Raw genomic sequence first — 25151 nt, forward strand, 5'->3', positions numbered from 1 at the left:
ATGCAATTTAGCAGTCTCCAAAACAGTCATCCAGAAGAAAAGAATACCCGAGTGGCTTAGAAATTAGAAAGAAAAAAGCTCCAGAAACGAAAGGTTTTAAGGTGCCAGACAGGAAGACATCCTAAAGAGTGTTAATTGCAAGAATTTATGAAATAGGTTAAGAGTAAGTTAATTGTGCTAGCAGTTTTTTTAAGGGTCTCCTTAAGATAATAGCGTGGAGTGAGTTCAATAGCAGCCAAAAATAACCTAAGTACAACTGAAAACAAGCAACTTTAAAGTGTAAATAGGATGACTTTTCACTGAGGTTTGACTACCTGTAAGGTTATTGTGAGGGTAAAAATGTTGAAGCTTTATTTTTTAAAATTGTAATATAATTGTGGCACATATTTATTATGTAGCGTAAAATGCATGTAGTTTTCTTTGTATGTGTTATAAACTTATGGTAAATCACTAGAATTTGACTTAACCAGTATATCATCAATCAGAATCATAGCTTCCATAATGTAATTATCAAGGAGAATATTCACATGACAAAGCCTTGAGTGAACCATCACCTCACTGCAAAAGATTATTTCGTTATTTATATTTATTTTGAGAATGTATTTATTTGATTTCATTCCAAAGTCTCTAATATATTTTTGTGCAAAACACAGTGGACGAAATGCTGCAGATCCTCAATTATCCAGCAACTTCCATTACCCAGTAGAAAGTTATACCTCAGTTTCAGCAAGTAATAGGAAGAAAGTTTTAAGGGAACTAAATGGTCAGCCATGGATGTTGAAGGCATTCTGCTGCAGTTGCCCGTTCTTCTGGTATAAACCTGAGCATTTGATGGAGAAAATCTGAAAATATAGCTGCATCTGCCAAGGGAAACTCATATTTCTCTACAAGTACATCGTACAATCCCCAGTGCCTTAATGTCTTGATATGACGTAGCTCACCTGAGAACAGAAACAGAACCAAAAGTAACATGTTGGTGTAGTATTGTTTCAATTTTATGCAGTTGCAATTGGACATTCAATTGGACATTATACCTATTTAACACTACTTTATGTTTATTATTTTGATAAATCTTGCAGATTATGTTAACTTTTATTTCATGGTAAATTCCTAATCCCCAGTTGCTCTGTAATTTCAATTAATGAGATGACTAACTAAAGGGAGGTGGGAAGGGATAACTGGATGTAGATCCAACAGAAAAATCAGAAGATATCTCCTGTCAGGTTAATTTATAAAGCATTATTGGACAATATCAATACATTCCAGGCATAAGATACTCAGACCATTTATGAGGGAATATGTTTGTAAAGATATAATCTGAGAGATGCTGCTGGTGAAAATGTCTTGCACATTTTCCACCTACAAATTGGTCAGTGTGTTTCTCTGAGTCAAAAGGGTTGTAATCCAAAGTCCACTATGGAAGCTCCATGAGAAAATGCCATATTACCAGAGATGTCAACCTTTACAGAAATATTAACACAAGGTCACACTTTTCAATTCATGCAAACACAAAAGATATGATGGAGACTGCTGATTTTGGATTGTTGAGAGCTATCATTCAGCAAAAGATCTTTGGGTCTTCTGGAACAATAGTAATATCTCTACTGTTCCAGTTATAGCTACAAATCTGCTCCATGGCCTTTTCCTTCCCAGTATGCTTCCCAGACTAATTCAAGTCATAGAATCATAAAGATGTACCGCACAGACACAGACCCTTTAATCCAACATGCCCAAGCTGACCAGATATCCTAAAATTAATCTAGTGCCATTTGCCAGCATTTGATCCATATCCCTCTAAACCCTTCATATTCATATACACATTCAGATGCCTTTTAAATGTTGTAATTGTACCAGCCTCCACCACTTCCGATGGCATCTCATTCCATACACGTACCACCCTCTGCGTGAAAAAGTTGCCCCTTAGGTCCCTTTTAAATCTTTCCCCTCTCACCTTAAACCTATGTCCTCTAGTTCTGGACTCCCCCACCCCAGGAAAAGACCTTGTCTATTTACTCTATCCGTGCTCCTCATGATTTAATAAGGTCACACCTCACCTCTGATGCTCCAGGGAAAACAGCCCCAGCTTATTCAGCGTCTCCCTATACTCAAATCCTCTAACCTTGGCAACATCCTTGTAAATCCTTTCTGAACCCTTTCAAGTTTCACAACATCCTTCTGATAGGAGGAAGCCCAGAACTTCACTCAATATTCCAAACGTGGCCTAACCAATGTCCTGTACAGCCACAACATGACCTCCCATCTCCTGTACCCAATGCTCTGATGAATAAAGGAAAGCATACTAAATGCCTTCTTCACTATCCTATCTACCTGCGGCTCCACTTTCAAGGAGCTATGAATCTGCACTCCATGGTCTCTTTGTTTAGCAACACTCCCCAGGACCTTAACATTAAGTGTATAAGCACCTCACATTTATTTAAATTAAACTCCATCTACCAATACTTGGTCCATTGGCCCATCTAATCAAGATCCATTGTATTCTTACAAACTTGAACAAGTCCCACTTTTTTCCTTTTCAGCTTCCAGTATTCCAAACAAATGTTTCCCACCTCATTACAATAGAAACATCTTGGCTTCTGATTTTCATTTCCTCTCTCAATACTTCCCTTTCTGACCTGAAGACGAGACCGTTGGGTATTTCCATTCGTAACCCTGGTTATTTGCCTCCTTTTAACTTTTCCAGTTTCTATTCCTTTGAATTTGTGAGGATGACAGAAGAAAAGGTTTGTTATTTTTTGGGATCTGTTCATAATCAGCAAGGGGCGCAGTGGTAGTCTGGCGCACTGACCTCTACACTGCTGAAGCCAAACGCCAACTCGAGGACACCTCTTCCTACTGCCCCCTCGACCATGACCCCACCCCCCATCACCAAACCATCATCTCCCAGACCATACAGAACCTCATCACCTCGGGAGATCTCCCACCCACAGCTTCCAACCTCATAGTCCGGGAACCCCGCACTGCCCAGTTCTACCTCCTTCCCAAGATCCACAAGCCTGACCACCCTGGCCGACCCATTGTCTCAGCATGCTCCTGCCCCACTGAACTCATCTCTACCTACCTTGACACTGTCCTATCCCCCCTAGTCCAGGAACTCCCCACATACGTTCGAGACACCACCCACGCCCTCCACCTCCTCCAAGACTTCCGTTTCCCTGGCCCCCAACGCCTTATCTTCACCATGGATATCCAATCCCTCTACACCTCCATTCGCCATGACCAGGGCCTCCAAGCCCTCCGTTTTTTCCTCTCCAGACGTCCCCAACAGTACCCTTCCACTGACACTCTCATTCGTTTGGCCGAACTGGTCCTCACCCTTAACAATTTCTCCTTTGAATCCTCCCACTTCCTCCAGACCAAAGGCGTAGCCATGGGCACACGTATGGGCCCCAGCTATGCCTGTCTCTTTGTTGGCTACGTAGAGCAGTTGATCTTCCATAATTACACTGGCACCACTCCCCATCTCTTCCTCCGCTACATTGATGACTGCATTGGCGCCACCTCGTGCTCCCGCGAGGAGGTTGAGCAATTCATCAACTTCACCAACACCTTCCACCCTGACCTTAAATTTACCTGGACTATCTCTGACACCTCGCTCCCCTTCCTGGACCTCTCCATTTCCATTAGTGACGACCGACTTGACACTGACATTTTTTACAAACCCACTGACTCCCATAGCTACCTGGATTACACCTCTTCCCACCCTATCTCTTGCAAAAATGCCATCCCGTATTCCCAATTTCTCCGCCTCCGCCGTATCTGCTCCCAGGAGGACCAATTCCACCATAGGACACACCAGATGGCCTCCTTCTTTAGAGACCGCAATTTCCCTTCCCACATGGTTAAAGATGCCCTCCAACGCATCTCGTCCACATCCCGCACCTCTGCCCTCAGATCCCACCCCTCCAACCGTAACAAGGACAGAACGCCCCTGGTGCTCACCTTCCACCCTACAAACCTTCGCATCAACCAAATCATCCACCGACATTTCCGCCACCTCCAAAAAGACCCCACCACCAGGGATATATTTCCCTCCCCACCCCTTTCTGCCTTCCGCAAAGACCGTTCCCTCCGTGACTACCTGGTCAGGTCCACACCCCCCTACGACCCACCCTCCCATTCTGGCATTTTCCCCTGCCACCGCAGGAACTGTAAAACCTGTGCCCACAACTCCTCCCTCACCTCTATCCAAGGCCCTTAAAGAGCCTTCCACATCCATCAAAGTTTCACCTGCACATCCACCAATATCATTTATTGTATCCGTTGCTCCCGATGTGGTCTCCTCTACATTGGGGAGACTGGGCGCCTCCTAGCAGAGCGCTTTAGGGAACATCTCCGAGACACCCGCACCAATCAACCAAACCGCCCCGTGGCCCAACATTTCAACTCCCCCTCCCACTCTGCCGAGGACATGGAGGTCCTGGGCCTCCTTCACCGCTGCTCCCTCACCACCAGACGCCTAGAGGAAGAACGCCTCATCTTCCGCCTCGGAACACTTCAACCCCAGGGCATGAATGTGGACTTCAACAGCTTCCTCATTTCCCCTTCCCCCACCTCATCCTAGTTTCAAACTTCCAACTCAGTTACTGTCTCCTTGACTTGTCCGACCTGCCTATCTTCTTTTCCACCTATCCACTCCACCCTCTCCTCCTTGACCTATCACCTTCATCTCCTCCCCCACTCACCCATTGTACTCTATGCTACTCTCTCCCCACCCCCACCCTCCTCTAGCTTATCTCTCCATGCTTCAGGCTCACTGCCTTTATTCCTGATGAAGGGCTTTTGCCCGAAACGTTGATTTCGCTGCTCGTTGGATGCTGCCTGAACTGCTGTGCTCTTCCAGCACCACTAATCCAGTATCAATTATTGCTGCCTATCTAACAGTTGAAATTGTTTGGTGTTCAACAGGAGTTTTTATTATAGAAGGTTACTAAATTTTAAAAGTTTTAAATTCTTCTCAGAGAATAACCTCTCTGAGAGCTTCAGATGTAGTTTAAATTATAATGCCTTTATCAACTTATCAAAACTACTTTACTCAACCCTTTTGAATTCTATATAGTCTGTCCCGTTGCTTCCTTAAATTCCAAAACCTTTGCTTATAGGCTTCAGGCACTAATTCATATGCAGCCAGTACAGCTTTGATCACTGATTATAGTCCTGAGGAACCTTCTCTGCCAGTGAGGGATAGATTTCCAGTGCTTTTCCTGTCAACTTACTCTTCATAAACAATGGTCAGTCCTTTTCTGTTCAGTTCACTTGTCCAGACATTTTTTTTCAAATGATGTAAAGAATGACTCCACATCCTTTTCCTCATTACAGAATTGCCTTAAATATTTTCTTACTGGAGTTCAAATTATGACTCAAATTCTCCCCACATAGTCTGCATCAGCATCTGACGTCTCCTGTCTCAACTGCACTATTTTAATCTTATATTTAAATTCTCTCACTTTCTCATTTTGCAACCCTCATTCTAATTTTCTCATGTCCATTCTGTTAAATTCCATTTTCCTTTCCTTCTCTTCTTGCCTTTCCTTCTCCTTCTCTGCCCTTTCCCTGATTGCTTTTATTTCTCTCTCGTCTTCCTTCTTTTTACTTTTGGATTTCCATCTCCAGTTTTTTTTATTATTTCTCTCCACATACTCAAGCTGCTTGAAGTGTAATTGAATGTCACCTGATTCCAGTATTTCCCTATTTGAAGTTGTTCTCATACAGATTTATAAAACCACGACAGGCAGAAATAAGGTGAATAGCAAGGATCTTTACCTCAGGGTGGGGGAGTTCAAAACTAGAGAGCATGTTTTTAAAGTGAGAGGAAAAGGTTTAAAAGGGACCTGAGGGGCAACTTTTTCATGCAATGGGTGGTTCATTTATGGAATGAACTGCCAGAGGAAGTGGTAGATGCATATAAAAGACATTTGGACAGATACGTGAATGGGAAAGATTTAGAGGGATATGGGCCAAATGCAGGTAAATGGGAGTAGTTTAGTTTGAGAAACTTGGTCAGCATGGATGAATTGGAACGAAAGGTCAGTTTCAGTGCTGTATGTTCTATGTCTATGCATGACTCCATGAATCTACTTTGCCTTTCATTTGAATCCAAGTGCTATGGTCTTAAAGACATTATCTCTGCCTTTGTAGGCAATGCTACCTCCAGTTTACCAGACAAAGTCAATTGACTTTGGTTTTGAAATGTTATTTAAGATTGCTAGTTATAATTCTGCCGCCTCAGGAAGTCTTTTGCTGTTTCCAGTGCAGTGCCTTAAAGGTGAAGTTGCAATAGTCTGACTGGACCATAGGGCTGCTCTGAAATAGACAACTGGTGGTGGTTTAATCTGCGGGTCTCCACGCCTTCAGCAGGTGGAGAGGATAAGAAAGAGTTGGATATAAGAATTGAACCCACTCATAAAGTCATAGAGTAATACGTTATGGAAACAGGTCCTTTGGCCCAAACTGGTCCATGTTGAGCATGGTGCCCAGTCAGTTTATTCCAATTACCTGCATTTGCTCCATATCCCTCTAAAACCTTCCCATCCATGTGCCTATCCAAATGTTGTAACTGCCTGTTCTCTGGCAGCCCACTCCAAATACACGCCATACTCTGCGTGAAGAAGTTGGCCCTCAGGTCCTTCTTAAATCTTTCCCTCTTACCTTAAACCTATGCCCTTTAGTTTTCAATTCCCCATCTCAGGGAGAAAGAATATCTGCATTCATCCTATCTATGCCTCTCATGATTTTATACACCTCAATATGGTTAACCCTCATTCTCCTGCATTCTAAGGAATATAGTCCTATTCTGGCCAACCTCTCCCTGTAACTCAGGCCTACTAGTAAATCTCGTAAATCTTCTTTGCACTCTTTCCAGTTTAACTATGTCATTCCTAAAGCAGGGTGACCAAAACTATACACAATACTCCATGTGTGGCATCACCAATGACTTATACAACTGTATCATTATGTCCCAACTCATACTCAATGCCTCAACTGATTAAGGCCAGCATGCTAAATGCCTTCTTCACCACTCCTATCTACCTGCGATGCCGCTTTCAATGAACTGTGTACTTATACTCCTAGGTCATTCTGTTCCACAATACTCCATTTACTAATAGGACCATACCTTTTACTGTGTAAGTCCTACCTTGGTTTGACTTTCCAAAGTGTAACATTTCTCTGAATGAATTCCGCTTACCAATACTCAGCCCACTTCCCCATCTCACCAAGATCCCTCTGTAATGTTTGATAACTTTCCTCACTGTCAATGATAACTCCTAATTTTGTACCATCCACAAACTTACTAATGATGCCTTGTACATTCACATCCAGATCATTTATGTAAATAGAAAATAACAAACTGACCCCTGTGGCACATCTCTGGTCACAGGCCTCCAGTCTGAGAAACAACCTTCAACCATCACCCTCTGCTTCCTACCAACAATCCAATTTTGAATCCAATTAACTAGTTCTCCATAGAGCCCATGCAACCTAAACTTCATGACTAGCCTGCCATGTGGGACCTTCTCAAAGGCTTTACTAAAGTCCATACAGACAACATCCACTGCCCTACCCTCACCTATCCTTTTGGTTACCTCTTCAAAAATTCCAAAAGATTTGTCAGACATGATTTCCTGAGGACAAATCCATGCTGACTATCCCTAATCAGACCTTGACTATCCAAATGTTGGAAGAAGTGAGGACTGCAGATGCTGGAGATCAGAGTCGAAAAGTGTGTTGCTGGAAAAATACAGCAGGTCAGGCAGCATCTGAGGAGCAGGAGAATCAACGTTTTGGGCATAAGCCCTTCATCAGGAATGTGAGGGAGGGAAAGGGGACAAAGAGATAAATAGAAGGGTGGGGGTGAGGTAGCTGGGAAGGTGATAGTTAGATGCCAGATGGGGGCTGATGGTGTAAGGTCGAAGGGGAGGGTGGAGTGGATAGGTTGGAAAGAAGATGAATAGGTCTGGTCAGGTCCAAATTGTGATGGTCTGATTGTAGTCTTGAACTGTCCTATCTGTCGATTTTCATTCCCACCTATATGCTCCATCTTTCCCTCTGACCTATCACCATCACCACACCCCCCCCAACCTGCTTCTACCTATCGCCTTCCCAGCTACCTCACCCCCCCATTCCCACTCTTCTATTTATCTCCCAGCCCCTTTTCCCCCCACACCTCCCACCCCAACCATCCCATTCCTGATGAAGGGCTTATGCCAGAAACGTTGATTCTTCTGCTCCTCAGATGCTGCCTGACCCACTGTGCTTTTCCAGCACCATACTATCCAAATGTTGGTTGATCCTGTCCCTCAGTATCCTCTCCAATAACTTGACTCCCACTGATTTCAGGTTGACTGGCCTATAGTTCCCTGGCTTGCCTTTGCTACCTTTCTTGAACAATGGAATAATATTAGTCACTCTCCAGTCTTCTAGTGTAACCCTAATCTAATCCTCACCTTAACCTTAATCTTTCTGTATGTTTGTTTGTCTCTCTCTCTCTCTCTCTAGATGTGCCTGTGTCTCTGTGACTCATTTCAGTTTCTAACCTGCTCAGTGAACTTCGAACCTATCAGTTTAACTTGTTACCAACCCCTTCGTTCTTGATTATCTGCGCATCCTATTGCAGGAACCTGCAGCCACAACAGACAGAGTTCACAATAGGCATTGAGTTCCTTGCTCTGAAATTATGTAGCCATCCTGGTAAATCCCTGTTTTTAAAAAAGCACTTCTTTCTCATTGCTGTTAACAGTTTTTAAAGATACAAAAATAAAAATCACACGGTCCTTGCACTACCTTTAGACCTGAAGGTCTAAGTTGAAGTCCAAGCTCAGGATGCAGTGGCCACTAAAGTCTGTCATAACGTGATTTTATTAAAAAAGCAAAAGATAGCTCACAAAGTCAAATGAGTCTCAGAGGCAAGTGACCCAGAGATATAACTGAAAAAAAAAATTAGACTAGAAGAAACTATGATGCGTATTCCTGGAATTGGAAGTGAGATATGTTACCCACCTGAGTCTTTGGCACATGGAGAGTTTCGAGACTCCTAGCAGGAGTTAGTCACTTGTGTGCTAGCCAATTGATGCATAGACATATACAGTTCAATGTAAAAAGCAATCACACTATATGGTATGGTGTAGTATTGAGTGACACAGCTTGATCATTTTTTTTAGATAACCAGTTACACCTAATGTAGCAGATGTTCGACTTCATCTCAATGTTACTGAGGAAGGAAGCTGTGAAATTACGTGCATGAATTAGGGAAAGAGATACTTGGGCCTAGCCCTAGTCAAACTAAGACCAATGCACTGGTTTATCAGGTAGCCTTTAAAATACAATATTAGAGAATTATAGACTTTACAGATAATAATTTGTACTTAACACAGTTCGGGATTTATATGATTTGGAGGTGCCAGTATTGGACTGGGGGTGAACAAAGTTAAAATCACACAAAATCAGGCTATAGTCCAACAGGTTGATTTGGAAGCACTAGCTTTCGGAGCACTGCTCCTTCATCAATTGGTTGTGATTGATATTATCTGTTACCATACCTTTCAGGTTGAAAAATTCTTTGGAGTACTTTCCAGATAATGCACAATTCAATGGGATTCTCCCCAGCAGCTCAATAATATGTGCAACATGATCTGTTTTGGAAAAGAACAGGGAAGAAGGAATGGAAGATGAGCAAAGAAAAACAAAGGAAAGCAACATCTACTTACATGATTGAGTAAAGTGCTTTATAGCAAATCTTAAAACCTATTTAACTATTTACCTCTCTATGCCTGAGTAGGTGGGTTCACTAAAATCCACTTGTGGAAGAACCATAACAAGGGTATGCATTGCCCAAGTCAATGTATCAGTCTGTGCCAGTGCATGTGGAAGAGAAATGGTGTGTTTGTAGAGAAAGAGAGTGTATAGCAATAAAACAGATACCAAAAAGGTCAGAAAATAAGTTATAAACAGCCAAGGACAAAGGGCCAAAATTCCTGCATGGGCCTTGGAATTACTTTGTGGATCTGCTATGTCTTGTGCTTTGATATCACACTGAGTTTGGGTTCTTTTTACCATTCCATTCCATTCTAACAGCAAGCCTGCACAGCCGTACTGCATCAGAGTAATAGAGTTGTACAGCATGGAAACAGACCCTTCAGTCCAACTTGTCCACGCCAACCAAATATCCTAAATTAATTCTGTCAACACTGCGTCAACATTTTATGTATTCCACATTGCCTTCTTCGGTTGGTTTTGGCACACTGCTCCAGGTAACACCTGTATCTAATGCATATTCAGGAAATATGTGACTGGATATATTTTGACCCTGCCTGTAAAATCCCATACCAGGAATTCCAATAGATTAGAAACAGTGGAATCCTATTTGGTCCAAGAACCAATCCAAATTTAACATCCACTTCCATGCATGAGACCCCTCAGACGCTCCACAACAAATCTACCCTCCCAAAATCCTGGAAGTTTTAGCTCCATAGAAATTAATATGTGACAGAAATATTTAACTGCCATGGAAACTGACTGACAGAAAAAAAATGTTCCGAGTGAGAAATAGATGAGAAAGCAACAAACATCTTAATTGACACGTTATCACAGTGCTTTGGAATCAAGATTGATGGTCAGGCTAAGCGAGTCCTCAGATGGCAGAGAAGCTGAATTTTGGATTCATAAGTTTGTCCCCAGTGGTGGGGTTGATGGGGGTGGGGGTGGGAGTAGTACATTGTTGTGTGGGGAAATGGAACTCATGATCCCAGGATTGTCTTCCTTCCTTTTCCTTTGCTGTTGTCATTCCACTTTGCGGCCTCAATTGACTTGCATCTTGATGGATCAAGAGGAACCATGTTAAGATGTTGGCAGCTTTGTCCTCCCAGTCAGTGCCATCAACACTTCTGCGCTTAAAGATGAGCTTCATCATATCCTTGCACCTTTTCCTTTTGCAAACCCCTCTACCCCCTTTGAGTGTTGGCCAATGGAGAGCAGAGAAAAGAGAATCTGCTGAGGGAGGTAGTTTTTGGGTATCTAAACAGAACAGTCCAGGTTCTTCAGGAGCAGGGCTTCGATACTGGTAGATGCAGCTTCCTGGAGGACGCTCACATTGGTCCAGCAAAAAATACACAAAATGGAGCAAAGAGAGTAAATAGAAAAGACTGACCTAAGCAGTCAGATGAAGATGAAAGCAACATACTGCGGATACTGGGAGCCTAAAATAACAACAGAAAATACTGGAAACACTCAGCAGGCCAGGCAGCACCTCTAGAGAGGGGAACAAAGGCCAATGGCCCATTCTGATGAAAGATCATCAATCTGAAACATTAAGTCTTTTTCTCTTCACTGATGCTACCAGACCAACTGAGTTTTCCAGCATTGTCTGTTCTCATTTTGTGCCAGATAAAGCGTGGGCAGAATTTGAGACAGAAAAATGAAACTCAGACATATCATGATGATAGGTGTGTGCGCGTGTGCACAATTGTGTTAGAGAGAGAGAGAGAGTGTGTGTGTGTGTGTGAGAGAGACAGAGACAGACAGACAGTGTGTATGTATATATATGTGTGTGTGTGTGTATTTGTTCATATTTGTTTAGCTATTGGATACTGACATGAGGTGGAAGGTTAGATAACACATGATGAGCATTTAGCCAGCATGGCAGTCTGAATATTGTGACATCTGCAGTTGGATTTATGACTTTCTGTGTGTTTATTTTTAGCTTGGGATGTGACATTAGCAACAGGGTGGCACAGTAGCTCAGTGGTTAGCACTGCTGCCTGGCAGCACCAGGGACCCAGATTTGATTCGACCTTTGGGTGACTGACTGTGTGGAGTTTGCGCATTCTCCCCATGTCTGCATGGGTTTCCTCCGGGTGCTTTGGTTTCCTCCCACAGTCCAAAGATGTTTGGGTTAGATGGATTGGTCATGCTAAATTGCTCACAGTGTTCAGAAATGTGCAAGTGAGGTGGGTTAACCATGGGAAATGCAGGGATAGGATAGGGGGATAGGTCTAGGTGGGATGCTCTTTAGAGAGTCAGTGTGGACTCAATGGGCCGAATGGACTGCTTCCACACCATAGGGATTCTATAAATATGAAAATATTTAAGATCATGTCAGCATTTGCTGAAGCTGATATGTCTGCAATATGAGGAATTCAGCTATTTGATCCCATGGGTGATTCAGTAGTGTTAGCATTAAACAGAAAGTTCAAAGCATGTGCTGACAGTTACAGTCTGTGAGGATCAACAATGGTGCAGAAAGTCCAATAAACTGGCCTTCAGTGCAGGAGCTTCGATGAAGGAATGTTTCAAGGCATTGACTGACAGGGGAGCAAAGGCAGTTTATGAATGTGTAGTGAAAGGCAAGACGGGTCATTTGAAAGGCACATTTTCTTTTGGATGAAACACAAAGAGAGCATTGGTAGATGAATTTGCAACTTGTTTGAGGCATGTACCTCATGGATATGATTATATTTTGATGGATCTGAATAATCAGACAATGGATCGGGTGGTCCAACAATGCATGTTGGACAAGCTGAGGTGCAGGCCACTGGAACGAGGAGGTGAATTGGATGACACTTTGAAAATAGTAGCTGCATTGGAAGCAGTGAATGGACAATTTCATAGCAAGAAACTTGTCCTCACCACCACCAGTGGCACAGCAAATGCTGAGGTGTACTGAGTAACCCAATGGAATCCAGGTATACATAAATGTAAACAGCGAAACACTGGTAGAGAATGTTTCAGGTGTGGCAATTTGGGACATGATGGAAAAGATACAGTTGCTCTACCAAGGGGAAAAAAAGCATAAATTTCAGGGGGAAAGACAACTTTGCTAAGAAGTGCAGAAGCAAAACTATAGAGAGAGGAAAGCCCAGCAAACAATGTAAAGGAAAAGGTGAGAATTGTGAGATGCATTGAAGCAGATGCAGAGTGAGGATATGAATAGCAATTGTGAATACATGATTTTGGTCAATCCTGAGAATGTTCCAGTATTATTGGTGAGGTGGATTTGAGTATTATTGTAGATTCTGGCAGCAACAGTAATATCATTTGCAGGGCACTGTGGGAGGAAGTGAAGACAAGGAAAATCAAATGGAGATCTTGAAAACTTCAACGCCGTATCCTCACACATCAGAAACAATGCTTCAAACCGTTAGCTGTTTCCCTGAGGATGTGACAACTGGGGATCAGAGTGTGGAGACAGAATTTGTAGTAATTGAGGACAATAATGAATCTCTTCTAAGTATAGAAACTGCCCAAGCCTTGGAGTGTTGTACATCACATTAAATGTGAAGTCTGTGAAGACCCATGCAAAGTTAAGAAAGAAGTCTGGATCAGATTGGAGGTTGCACAGCTACTAAGTGGCATTAACCATTGCTGAGAATATGATGCCTGTAGTTACACCTCTTGATCTGAGAGGCAAAATTGAGGGATAGATCAAAGAACTGATTAATGAAGGCATCTTGAAGCCTGTTGACATGGATGAGCCCTGTTGAAGTTGTGTTCTTATGTGACAAGTGAATGGAGTAACAGTGGAAGGAAGTCACCCAATTTGCACTAAGGAAAAATGATTCCGGGAAATGTCAACAAATATTTTCCAAATTAAACTTAAAATCAGAATTCCGTCAGCTGTTTCATCCTGTTTCTTGGCAGATGACAACTTTTTATCATTCATTGTGGACTTTACTAACACAAGAGATTGCGATTTGGCATCAGCATGGAACCAGAGATTTCCCAACACAAAACCTTGGGATCCCAGGAACAACTAATATCTCAGATGGCATTATTATTAATGAAGCTAATGGCGAGGAATACTTTGAGAGGTTCGGGTTAGTGCCTGTATTAGCTAGATTGCAGTCGGCAGAGTTTATGGTAAGGGCAGGTTTTCATTTGAGTACATGTGGCAATAAACCAAATTCAAATTATTGCAACAGAGTGACTACCAGTCATTCTGTATTCACACAATATGCCGCGATACATTTCATAGGCCCCTTGAAGACTACATGCAAGTGACAAGTGTTCAGGATCACAAAGCAACCCCTAAAGAGCCATAGGCATAAGGGGAAGTAGAACCACCAAACCATGCCTATGGAAATGGATGAGGATTGTTCAGGTTGAAGAGAAAGATTGTAAGGAAGCATGTTACGACATGGGGTAAAACCCCCTTGCTAATTTAAACCAGCAACACAGAAAAGATTTACCCCGTGCAGTAACCTGTGAAAATTTGAGAGGCAAAGAACTATCCCAAAAGTCACTATTTAAAGTAAAAATTAACAACTATTTTTTAGTCTAGCAAAGAATATTAACTAACTACTATTTATAACTCATTTATCTAAACCTATCTATTACTCTCCCCTCTACAATACTGGTCTGATAAACCCCCCCCGATAAGGAGTTATTGAAAAATTCAAATTTCAAAAACAGCCAGCAGTCGAATCTTTTCTTTGAAAGCAAATCCACAGAGGAAGATACAATGTTGGTGTCAATGTTTTTTCTGTGCAAACTCCTTCTCCTGACAGTTACCTCTCAGAGAGTTCTCACTAGCAACCTATATCTGTTGGGCAATTGGCAGTTCTCCTTCAGTGGGCGGCACGGTGGCACAGTGGTTAGCACTGCTGCCTCACAGCGCCTGAGACCCGGGTTCAATTCCCGCCTCAGGCGACTGACTGTGTGGAGTTTGCACGTTCTCCCCATGTCTGCGTGGGTTTCCTCCGGGTGCTCCGGTTTCCTCCCACAGTCCAAAGATGTGCAGGCCAGGTGAATTAGCCATGCTAAATTGCCATTAGTGTTAGGTAAGGGGTAAATGTAAATGTAGATGTAGGGGTATGGGTGGGTTACGCTTTGGCGGGGCGGTGTGGACTTGTTGGGCCGAAGGGCCTGTTTCCACACTGTAAGTAATCTAATCTAAACTGTTCAATTTTTTCCTGTTTAATACCCCAAAACATCGGATCATTTCATTGATTATAATATTGTCAAAATACCAAATTCAAACTTGATTGGAGTTTAGTATCTTGGGACATAATTTAAAGTGATTGGCTGAATTTGAATTTGTTTTTGTCTCCTAGCAATCTAACCAGTGCTAGCTGTTCTGACCAAGCATTGTATTGTTACCTTGTTCTGGACTATCTGCGCCTCGCTTTCAACTCTTTTAAAGGTGCAGTACCGCTTACACCCTTCATAACAAGGCATTACTGTCATATATGGCCATGTATAGAGTAACCCCACACATAATGATGGGAAAAAGCCCAACTGATTTGTTATTTAGACTCAAAATACACTCCTAGATACCAGACCTGAGGAACATCAATGTTGATAAGGAAGCTTACGATGGAGATTCTGAGAAAAACAGTGCTTCAAAGTTTTATAGAGATTACAGGAAAGAAGATGAGAGGTGATGAAATATTGTTTGAGGAAGATGGATACAGTATTTTACCCCAAGCTGTAGATTGCCAAGGAGGGAATTAGTGCCGTCACCCAGAAGAGTACTACATAACAACAAATCTTAATGTGTCAGTAGGTATCAGTGTGACCAAGATAAAGCAGCAGATGAACCAGCTGTAAGAACTGAAGCAATCGAAAAGTCTATACCAGCAATGCCAAGAGCAAGCTATCAGCTTCAGTCCAAAGGGATAAACATTGGTCACTGTATCACATTAGGAAATATCATTGTTAGCTCCTAAGGCAACAGGCAGATCATGCCAAAATGATATGACTTTAAGACAATTTATAATCATTTAGTGACAGAACATGAAATTAGAAAAAGCATTTCCAGAAAGTGAAGTGCTGAGCAAAAGATGAAAACTATACTGGGCTGAGATGCACTGAACATACCTGAAATTTGTAATTGGAGAAATGCAATTAAACAGTGAGTTGAGAAAACAATGATTTGATCGGCTTATTTGCTCAGTTTATTGATGCATATTTGGCAAGGGGTGGAATCTAAGCTGCATATATCAAGCAGAAAAACCAATGGACAGGACAGGTCTTTGGTCTGATAAGGGAGAGGTATCGTGAGTGAGTGAGTGAGAGAGAGAGACAGATAGACAGAGAAACAGAGAGAGAGAGTTTGTGTGGGTGAATGAGGGAGAGGAAGAGAGAGAGTGTGAGTGTGTGAACCTATGGGATCCATTGACCTGGACATAGAAAGTCAGATGCCACATGGTGGCAAGTTACCCAGCATGACTAATCTGACACTAGGAGATAGATTTGAGTGTTGTCAGCCTGAGGTGTGACAAAGTAGAACACATAGATGATATAGAGTATAGCAAGATAATGAAAGCAACTTTGAGTGCAATCAACTCAACCTGGTTATTATTTTGTACAGTTACGTTACTCATTACACACAACATTCATGCACTTGTGGCTCACCAAAGATTGACAAGCAAGGGATATACTATCTATTATTAGAAGTACATGACAGGAAATTCATTCTGAGTCCCAATTCCTGAAGAGGATCATAATGGCAAACAATTGGTAAAAATTGGAATATACGTTTTAGGTCCAGTTACCGTTACAACCCTCACTGCTACTCAAAGATCCTAGGAGAAGAACATCCATAATTCCTCCCTTAATGTTACTTTATTCTATTTATATCACAAACTATTTTTGTGCATCAACTGTCTTTTCTTTTTCTTCTCTCTCTTCTCTCAATACAGTACAATCCTTCAAGCAAAGGATGCCACCTAATCTCAGCTAGTGTGGCTGTGCAACTAACTACTGAAAGGTTCCTCAAAAAGTGGGCCAAATAGATTCTCAGTTTGACTTTTTCTCTCTTACTATTGGGAATTATCTCCATGTGAAAGCATTGCTGAGGCAGGAAGATTACCCCAGAATTCTTGGGAGTTAGTCTGCATTTTATCCCTATATAACGGGTGGCACGGTGGCTCAATGGTTAGCCCAGCTGCCTCACAGCACCAGGGACCTGGGTTTGATTCCAGCTTTGGGTGATTGTCTGTGTGGAGTTTGCATTCTCTCACCATGTCTGCATGGGTTTCTTCTGGGTTGTCTGGTTTCCTCCCTTAATCCAAAGATGTGCAGGTTAGATGAATTGGCTACACTAAATTGCCCATAGTGTACAGGGATGTGTAGGTTAGGTGCCTTAGTTAGGAGTAAATGTAGAGTATTAGGGTAGGGGAATGAGTATGGGTTGGTTACTCTTCAGAATTTCAGTGTGGACTTGAGCCAAATGGCCTGTTTCCACACTGTAGGGATTCTATGATAACTCAGAAGATTGGTTCACTTGTGGACTGTATTATTTATACTGAATAAATCTATCCCATCATTAACAAAATAAGCATCTCACTGGCAGAATCAGGCAAACTTTAGGCTGCTGGACCCAAAGGAACTGCATAAATTACCGATTGTATGTAACTGGGTCAATGTTTCTATCTATGATTGTAAATTCAATTCAATGTGGGTTAATGATAGGTATTTCAATTTTGTGAAATCGTCCTTAAAACAAAGCAAGTCACGTATGCGTTGGAAATTTAACATTTGTCATATCTTTCACCCAAAAATCATTTAAAAACTCAGGAAGATGGTTAGTCTTGTGCTGTTCTCTGTAATGGTAACCGCAATTGCCATAAAAACCGAACTGGATCACAAATATGTTTTACAGAAGCAAGTCTGCCAATCTTGCTTGATCTGACCTGCATGTAAGTCCAGGACTAGAGCAATATGGTTGCCTCTTAACTGCTGTTTGCAATGACTAGCAAGCTACTCCATTCAAGGTCCATTAGAGATGGGCAACAAATGCTACCATTACCAGTGATGCTCATGTCCCATGAAATAATTAAGAAAAGGGCTTATAAGTGGTTGGTTTATGTGTAAGTATGAGCATCATGCCAAATGTGCCAAGATGCTTCTTGGAATGAATTCATTTCAAACTCACTGTCTGTTATTCATACAAATGTAGCAGCTATTCCAAATCCATACTTTCAGGCAAATAAGTAAATAGTTTTACTAAACATTTCTACTAAAAAGTAATGTGTGTTTTAGTAGAAATGTTGACTAGGATGTCAGTATTACTCACGTTCAATGGTCAGTGTTGGAATGGAATGGTCAAGTAGCACTCTATACCACTTCCATTATGCAGGAACAGTGTATGTTACATGTTGGTCCATTACAGTTGATGGGGAGAAATGACTTTCATGAAAGATCATAGAAGATACAGGTATGTAGAGAGAGAGAGAGACCCCACTCCATCCCCCCACCACCCCATTCCCCCACCCCCAACCCTCCAAAACAGACAGTACTGCATTTCAACCCTTACCAGCACTGAGGAACAAATAATACTGAAGGAGGCTGGTAAAACGCCAATTTTAACACATTAATCGTGAAATAGTGTCAATGACAGAGAGTATTCTGTACTTTGTACTTATGAGTGATCATCATTTCCTAATGTCACATGAGTGAGATTGCAGTTCTTCATTTGTAAATCATGAATTAGAAGATGTTCCCTTACCCTCATCTTGAGTGAAGGTCTTTCCAGGTCGAGGGTCAAATAGGTACTCGCCTGTTGCCAGTTCAAATGCCTGCGCAAGTAAAAAGAGACCTCTGTCATTTCCCCTTTGACTAGATTAGATTCCCTACAGTGTGGAAACAGGCCCTTCAGCCCAAAAAGTCCACACCGACCCTCCGAAGAGTAACCCACCCAGACTCATTTCCCTCTGACTAATGCACCTAACACTATGGACAATTTAGCATGGCCAATTCACCTAACCTGCACATCTTCAGACTGTGGGAAGAAACCCACGCAGACACAGGGAGAATGTGCAAACTTCACACAGACAGTCACCCAAGGTTGGAATCAAACCTGGGTAGCTGGTGCTGTAAGGCAGCAGTGCTAACCACTGAGCCACTGTGCCACCCCAGTTTGCATTACTAATGGAATAAAATCTGACAATTTCACATTCAGTTAGTTTTGAATTGTAAAGTAATAAAGATAATCCCTGAGGGGTGAATTGAACAAATATTAATGACAGTGCCTGAAGCATCAGCAAAAGTAATTGTGGGAATATGTTATTTTATAAAAGTTAACAAATGCTTCACAGATTTGCTCCAGTGAGTGATTCTCGCTGTAATTTTTTTTAACCGAAACTGGGCTTGTCTAGAGAATCATAGAATCAAACATTGCAGAACAAACCTGACAAATCTGTACTGCCAAAGCTACATTAAATCCCCTTGAAAGTGGAGTTGCAGGTAGACAGGGTCATGAAGAAGACGTTTGGTACACTTGCCTTTCTTGGATAGTGCATTGACAATAGGAACTGGGAGGTCATGCTGTGGCTGTACAGGACATTAGCTAGGCCACTTTTGGAATACTGCGTTCAATTCTGGTCTCCTTGCTATAGAAAATATATTGGGAAACTTGAAAGGGTTCAGAAAAGGTTCACAAGAATGTTGCCAGAGTTGGAGGGTTTGAGCGAGAGGGAGAGGCTGAATAGGCTGGGGCTATTTTTCCTGGAATGTTGGAGGCTGAGGGGTGATTTTATAGAAGCTTATAAAATCATGAGGGACATGGATAAGGTAAATAGTCAAGGTCTTTTCCCCAGGGTCAGGGAGTCCAAAACTAGGGGGCATAGTTTTAAGGTGAGAGGGGCAAGATTTAAATGGGACCTAAGGGGTAAGTTTTTCACAGAGGGTGGTGCATGTATGGAATGAGCTATCAGAGGAAGTGGTGGAGATTGGTACAATTACAACACTTAAAAGGTATCTGGATGGATATATGAATAAGAAGGGTGTGAATGAATATAGCCCAAATGCTGGCGAATGGAGCTAGATTAATTCAGGATATCTGGTCGGCATGGACGCGTTGGATCAAAGGGTCTGTTTCCATGCTGTACATCTCTATGACTTCATAACTCTAGTTCCACTTTCCAGCATTTAGCCCATAGCCTTTAACATAATGACAGTTCAAGTGTTCCACCAAATACTTTTCAAAAACTGAACAGTTACCCATCACTGTTATCCTCCCAGGCAGTGGATTCCGGATTCACACCACCCTCTGGGTGAAAAATATTTTCCCCAATTCCAGTCTAAACTTTTCACCTTAAAAGTGTTCCCCCATGTTATTGACCCTTCAATTAAGGGAACAGCTGCTTTCTATTCATCTTGTCCAAAATCTAAAGAAGTATCTGCACAGAAGTTTACCTCACATGAAGAGAAAGCAGAGCTAATGTTCTGTTCTGGCAAATGAGATGAGACTAGTTTAGGATATCTGGTCGGCATGGACAATTTGGAAGGGTCTGTTTCCGTGCTGTACCTCTCTAAGACTGTAATGGTGATTGCCTCCTTATGACCTCTATTTTTTCTACCTTTGTTTTCTATGTTTTGTTTTATTTTCTGTGTTTTAAGATGGCACCACAGAGTAGTGAAAGTATACAACACTTTTCTCTATGTTTTGTAACAAGATACACATGACAATAAATAAATCAAGATCAAATCAGATTTACTGAGAGTATTAGGTTCAGAATAGGCCTAAGGCAGGTGTGACTGCTTACTAATCCATTTGATTTATTTGGCAGTAAGTTCACTTCTGTTGCACAAAATTGAGTATCATCAAAGAGCATGTCACAGATATTTGAAAGTTGTAAGCATTACCACATTTCTTACCATACAGGCTGTGCTCCATATGTCAGCAGGGGACCCATAGCCAGCTCCAAGGATGGTCTCCAGTGCTCGATACTGTCTGGTCTGGATCTCCTCTGAAACATGCTTAAACTAGAACAATCACAAGAGAGGAATGATTCACAACCTTACAAAAAAAGACCTTGTTTATCAGGCATTAAATAGGATTTTCTATAACACTGTAAATCACTCCTAATATTCAGTGTAGAAAATGATGGATGCCGCACCGTGGAGAGATATTAGAATTTTGTGAAGAGTTCAGATCATTTATAGAATAATAGACATCCAAATCTGATTATTATTATCGTCCACTTATAGGTCAAGTAGAGTTTCAATAAGATGTGTCGTGAAGTTCTCTGTGTAATGTTCCTTGAAGCAATTCCATGAAATCTATTGCACGAATAATATTAAGTAAAGCTACTAAACCATTGCATTAAATGTACCAAAAGAAATGTTTGAGCATATGTAGCTATTCAAGGGATGCAAAGTATTGCAGAACTGTACTGTTCTAGCATGGGCTTCAGTCCTTTGGCAAGGCATTGGAGAATGTGCTTTGTTTTAGGGGATAGAAGAAGTGATTAGTGTACCTCACTTGGAGGGCAGGATGGAGGCAGAAGGATGAAAGTTTGCTCAAGCACACTTCCAAGAGAGGATTTGCATCCTCCAGCCAAGCGACCGAGTATTTGGACTACAAAACTATTGCAGTGATGCTACATCCCTGCAGAACTCACCATCCAGCAGCCACTGCCCAGGTCCACAATTTTCACGCCTATTTCCTCAGCATGCATAGGATCCAAAGGGTTTACAAGTGATTGTTTTGCTTGCGTTACCTCTGAGAACAAGAAAACTCCAAGTCAACTCAAGATTTGAAACCTCTGCTCAGATTGGGCACATTTCTTAACATTTTTGTTGTGTCCCTGGCAAGAGTGAAGCATTTGGGAAACATTGGTCCATAAATGGCTGTATTTTGAGCAATGTGCACCAGTAATGAGATTAAAAGCAACTTTACCTGTGGAACATCTAGCTGTATAGTGTAGTTTTGTTTGATGAAAAACTGCCCTTTATATAACAAAGAATTAAACTAAATCAGATATTGTGTATTCTTGAGTATATGGAATGAGTTGTGTTTTTGGGAAAGCCAGACAAGACTCCTTCTCTGGAGTGTTATTTTTTGTTTTGTTTGCTTATAGGACAGGGGTGTCACTGGCTGGTCAGCATTTATTGCCAGTCGTGAGATGCACGGAGAAGGAATCCGCGATGTCATTACCTGATAATCTCAGAGTTGCTTCCCCTACTTCCTTTTGTACAGAAGCTGCCAATCGATTGAGGTATTGTTCATTGACACACAAAAGGATATTCTCTGGTTTGATATCTGTGTGCAGGATTTTGCATTTTGTGTGCAGATAATCGATACCTTGAAGTACCTGCCACAAGCAAAGAAAGAGCAGCCAATCAGCCTAAACACTTGATTTGGAGATGCTGGTGTTGGACTGGGGTGTACAAAGTTAAAAATCGCACAACACCAGGTTATAGTCCAACAGGTTTTATTGGAAGCACTAGCTTTCGGAGCGACGCTCCTTCATCAGGTCATAGTGGAGGACACAATTCTAAGGCACAGAATTTATAGCAAAAATTTACAGTGTGATGTAACTGAAATTATACATTGAAGAATACCTTGATTATCTGTTGAGTCTTTCATCTGTTTGAATACCATGATCGTTTCACTTCTTTCATGTGTAAATCACAAAACCTTTTTTTTAAAAAGTTGCATGCGCAGGTTAGCTATAACAATGGGTGTTAGCTAGACAATACGTTGGAGGTGTTAGCCCCCTGTGTTCTTTGTCTATACCATGATGTTTAGATTGATTCTAATCTAAAAAGTGAGATAACAGAGTTTTACATGAATTCATGCAGTTTTTGAGCAAAGTACAAAGGATGCCCTGAAGCATGGTACATTGGGGAAACCGAGCAAAGGCTATGGCAACGGACGAATGGACTTCGGGACAGGCAGCAGCAAAAAGTGGCCAAGCAGAGGCTGATAGCTAAGTTCGGTACCCATAGGGAGGACCTCAACCGGGACCTTGGGTTCATGTCACATTCCAGGTGACCACCATTGCACTACACACACACAGACACTCCTACACACACACACATGCTCACACACACACAGGCACTCCTATACACACATACACACGGACACACGTATACACCGACACGCACACAGACACTCACACATACCCTTACAGACACACACACTCCCACACTCCCACAGGCATCTTCTCAGAGACCTAGATCACTCTACACTCATGCACACATATACACTCTCTCTCACAGACCCTGACAACCCCCCATCCCAGACAAGCACACACGCTCCCACACTCACACATGCACCCCCTCACAGACTTATGACACTCTACACTCACTACACACACATATACACTCTCTCTCACACTCACAACCCCCAACCCAGACAGACAGACACACACAGACAGACAAAGACCCACATGCACACATATATTTTGTGGGGTGAATTTGTACTTGCAGAGTTACATTGTACTTTGCTCAAAAACTGCATGAATTCATGTAAAACTCTGTTATCTCACTTTTTAGATTAGAATCAATCCAAACATCATGGCATAGACAAAGAACACAGGGGGCTAACACCTCCAACATATTGTCAAGCCAACACCAATTGTTACAGCTAACCTGAGAATGCAACTTTTAAAAAAAGGTTTTGTGATTTACACATGAAAGAAGTGTAACTATCATGGTATTCAAACAGATGAAAGACTCAACAGACAATCAAGGTATTCTTCAATGTATAATTTCAGTTACATCACATTGTAAATTTTTGCTATAAATTCTGTGCCTTAGAATTGTGTCCTCCACTATCACCTAATGAAGGAGCGTCGCTCTAAAAGCTCGTGTGCATCCAATTAAACCTGGTGTTGTGAGATTTTTAACTTTAAACACTTGATGCACATCAAAAATCATAACTGGATGATCAGCTAATTAAATATTTTATTATCAGTTATAATTCACACTTCTGAAAGAGCAAAGTAGTCACTTATTGAGAGTTAACTTTTTCCCCCCCTAACCACAATTGCTTTAGCATCCTCTCTCACATATTGTGCTCTGGCTAAGAGAAGGAATCTGCGTGTGTTCACAGTTTGCTAACTTTCTTAAGAAAATGGAAGGACATACATACATACAGTGTTTTATAAGAGCAGAACATCATAAGATATAGGGACAGAAGTGGGCCATTTGGCCCATTGAGACTGCTCCACCATTCACTGAGATCATGGCTGATCAGATAATCCTCAGCAACAACAAGATCTGTCTCCATAAAAGACCCTGAGCTTCCTGTTGCCTGCCACTTCAACACACCACCATGTTCCCTGGCCAACGTCTCTGGCACAGGCTTGCTGCAGTGCTCCAACAAAGCTCAGCGCAAGCTGTAAGAATAGCACCTCATGTTCCTCTTAGGAACTCTACAACCTGCTGGACTCAATATCGAGTTCAATAATCTTAGGGGTTAAGACACCTTCTCCCATGTCCTTACTACAGACTCTACACACCAGGCCTTGTTATTACATGGTCTACAATTACACATTACCCATTGTTAGCCACTAATTGTCCACTAATAGCTATCCATTCTCCCAGGCTGATCATTACCCAATCCTTTGGCTGACACTTTCTTCTCTCTCTTTGGGCTCTATCTCCACTATTATTTACTCTTAACCCCTTTCCCCACCCTATCTTCTGCATAAAAAGCAACTTTTTCCTAGCTACCAAAGTTCTGAGAAAGAGTCACTGAACCTGAAACGTTAACTCTGTTTTTTTTTCCACAGATGCTTCCAGACCTGCTAAGCTTTTCCAGCAATTTCTATTTTTGTTTCTGATTTCCACCATCCGCATCTCCTTTGGTTTTTGTCTGATAATCCTCAAGTCCACTTTCCTTCCTTTTCTGATTTCCTTACTGATTACCAACTCCTCAGATTGTCCCGATGCAATTCACCACTAATAAATTACTTTTGAAGTGTGGTTTTGTTGTTTGATGAGAAAATGTATCAAAATAATTGCACAGAACAAATGGTAAATGACTAGCTAATCTGGGTTGAATCTTACCCATTTTGGCTAAATCTGGATTACATCGGGTTTTTTGGCGGGATTTCTGTGAGACATAGTAAGTTTTTAGATTCCCTACAGTATGGAATCAGGCCCTTTGGCCCAACCAGTCCACACCAACCCTCCGAAGAGTAACCTATGCAGAACCATTTCCCTCTGACAAATGTACCTAACACTATGGGCAATTTAGCATGACCAATTCACCTGACCTGCACATCTCTGGACTGTGGGGAGGAATTTTCTTACCTCAGCTTGCCAAACCCACTTTATTAACTACCTATCCTGTCCCCTTCCATCCTATCCCAGTCTCATTTTACCACGTGCCTTTCCCAGGCCAGTTCTGACACTCTCACACAGTGTCTCCACTGCAGCATTACAGTGGTAGTTACTGATGCAAC

The 25151-nt window shown here is 41.9% G+C and overlaps 1 protein-coding gene across 2 annotated transcripts in view; it reads right to left on the bottom strand.

Moving 5' to 3' along the window:
* Positions 1-631: 631 nt before the first annotated feature.
* Positions 632-25151, bottom strand: part of LOC140483469 (SRSF protein kinase 3) — a 53603-nt gene continuing 29083 nt past the window's right edge. For both annotated transcript variants that reach the window (XM_072581664.1, XM_072581666.1), the window contains exons 7-12: positions 21893-22049; positions 21357-21457; positions 20611-20718; positions 18461-18530; positions 9555-9647; positions 632-941 (exon numbers count right to left, since the gene is read on the bottom strand). In XM_072581664.1, coding sequence (XP_072437765.1) covers positions 757-941; positions 9555-9647; positions 18461-18530; positions 20611-20718; positions 21357-21457; positions 21893-22049 — 714 coding nt within the window. In that variant the 3' untranslated portion in view covers positions 632-756. The remainder of the gene's footprint in view (positions 942-9554; positions 9648-18460; positions 18531-20610; positions 20719-21356; positions 21458-21892; positions 22050-25151) is intronic.

This window comes from Chiloscyllium punctatum, chromosome 12 (assembly GCF_047496795.1).
Source record: "Chiloscyllium punctatum isolate Juve2018m chromosome 12, sChiPun1.3, whole genome shotgun sequence".
Classification (NCBI taxonomy): Eukaryota; Metazoa; Chordata; class Chondrichthyes; order Orectolobiformes; family Hemiscylliidae; genus Chiloscyllium; species Chiloscyllium punctatum.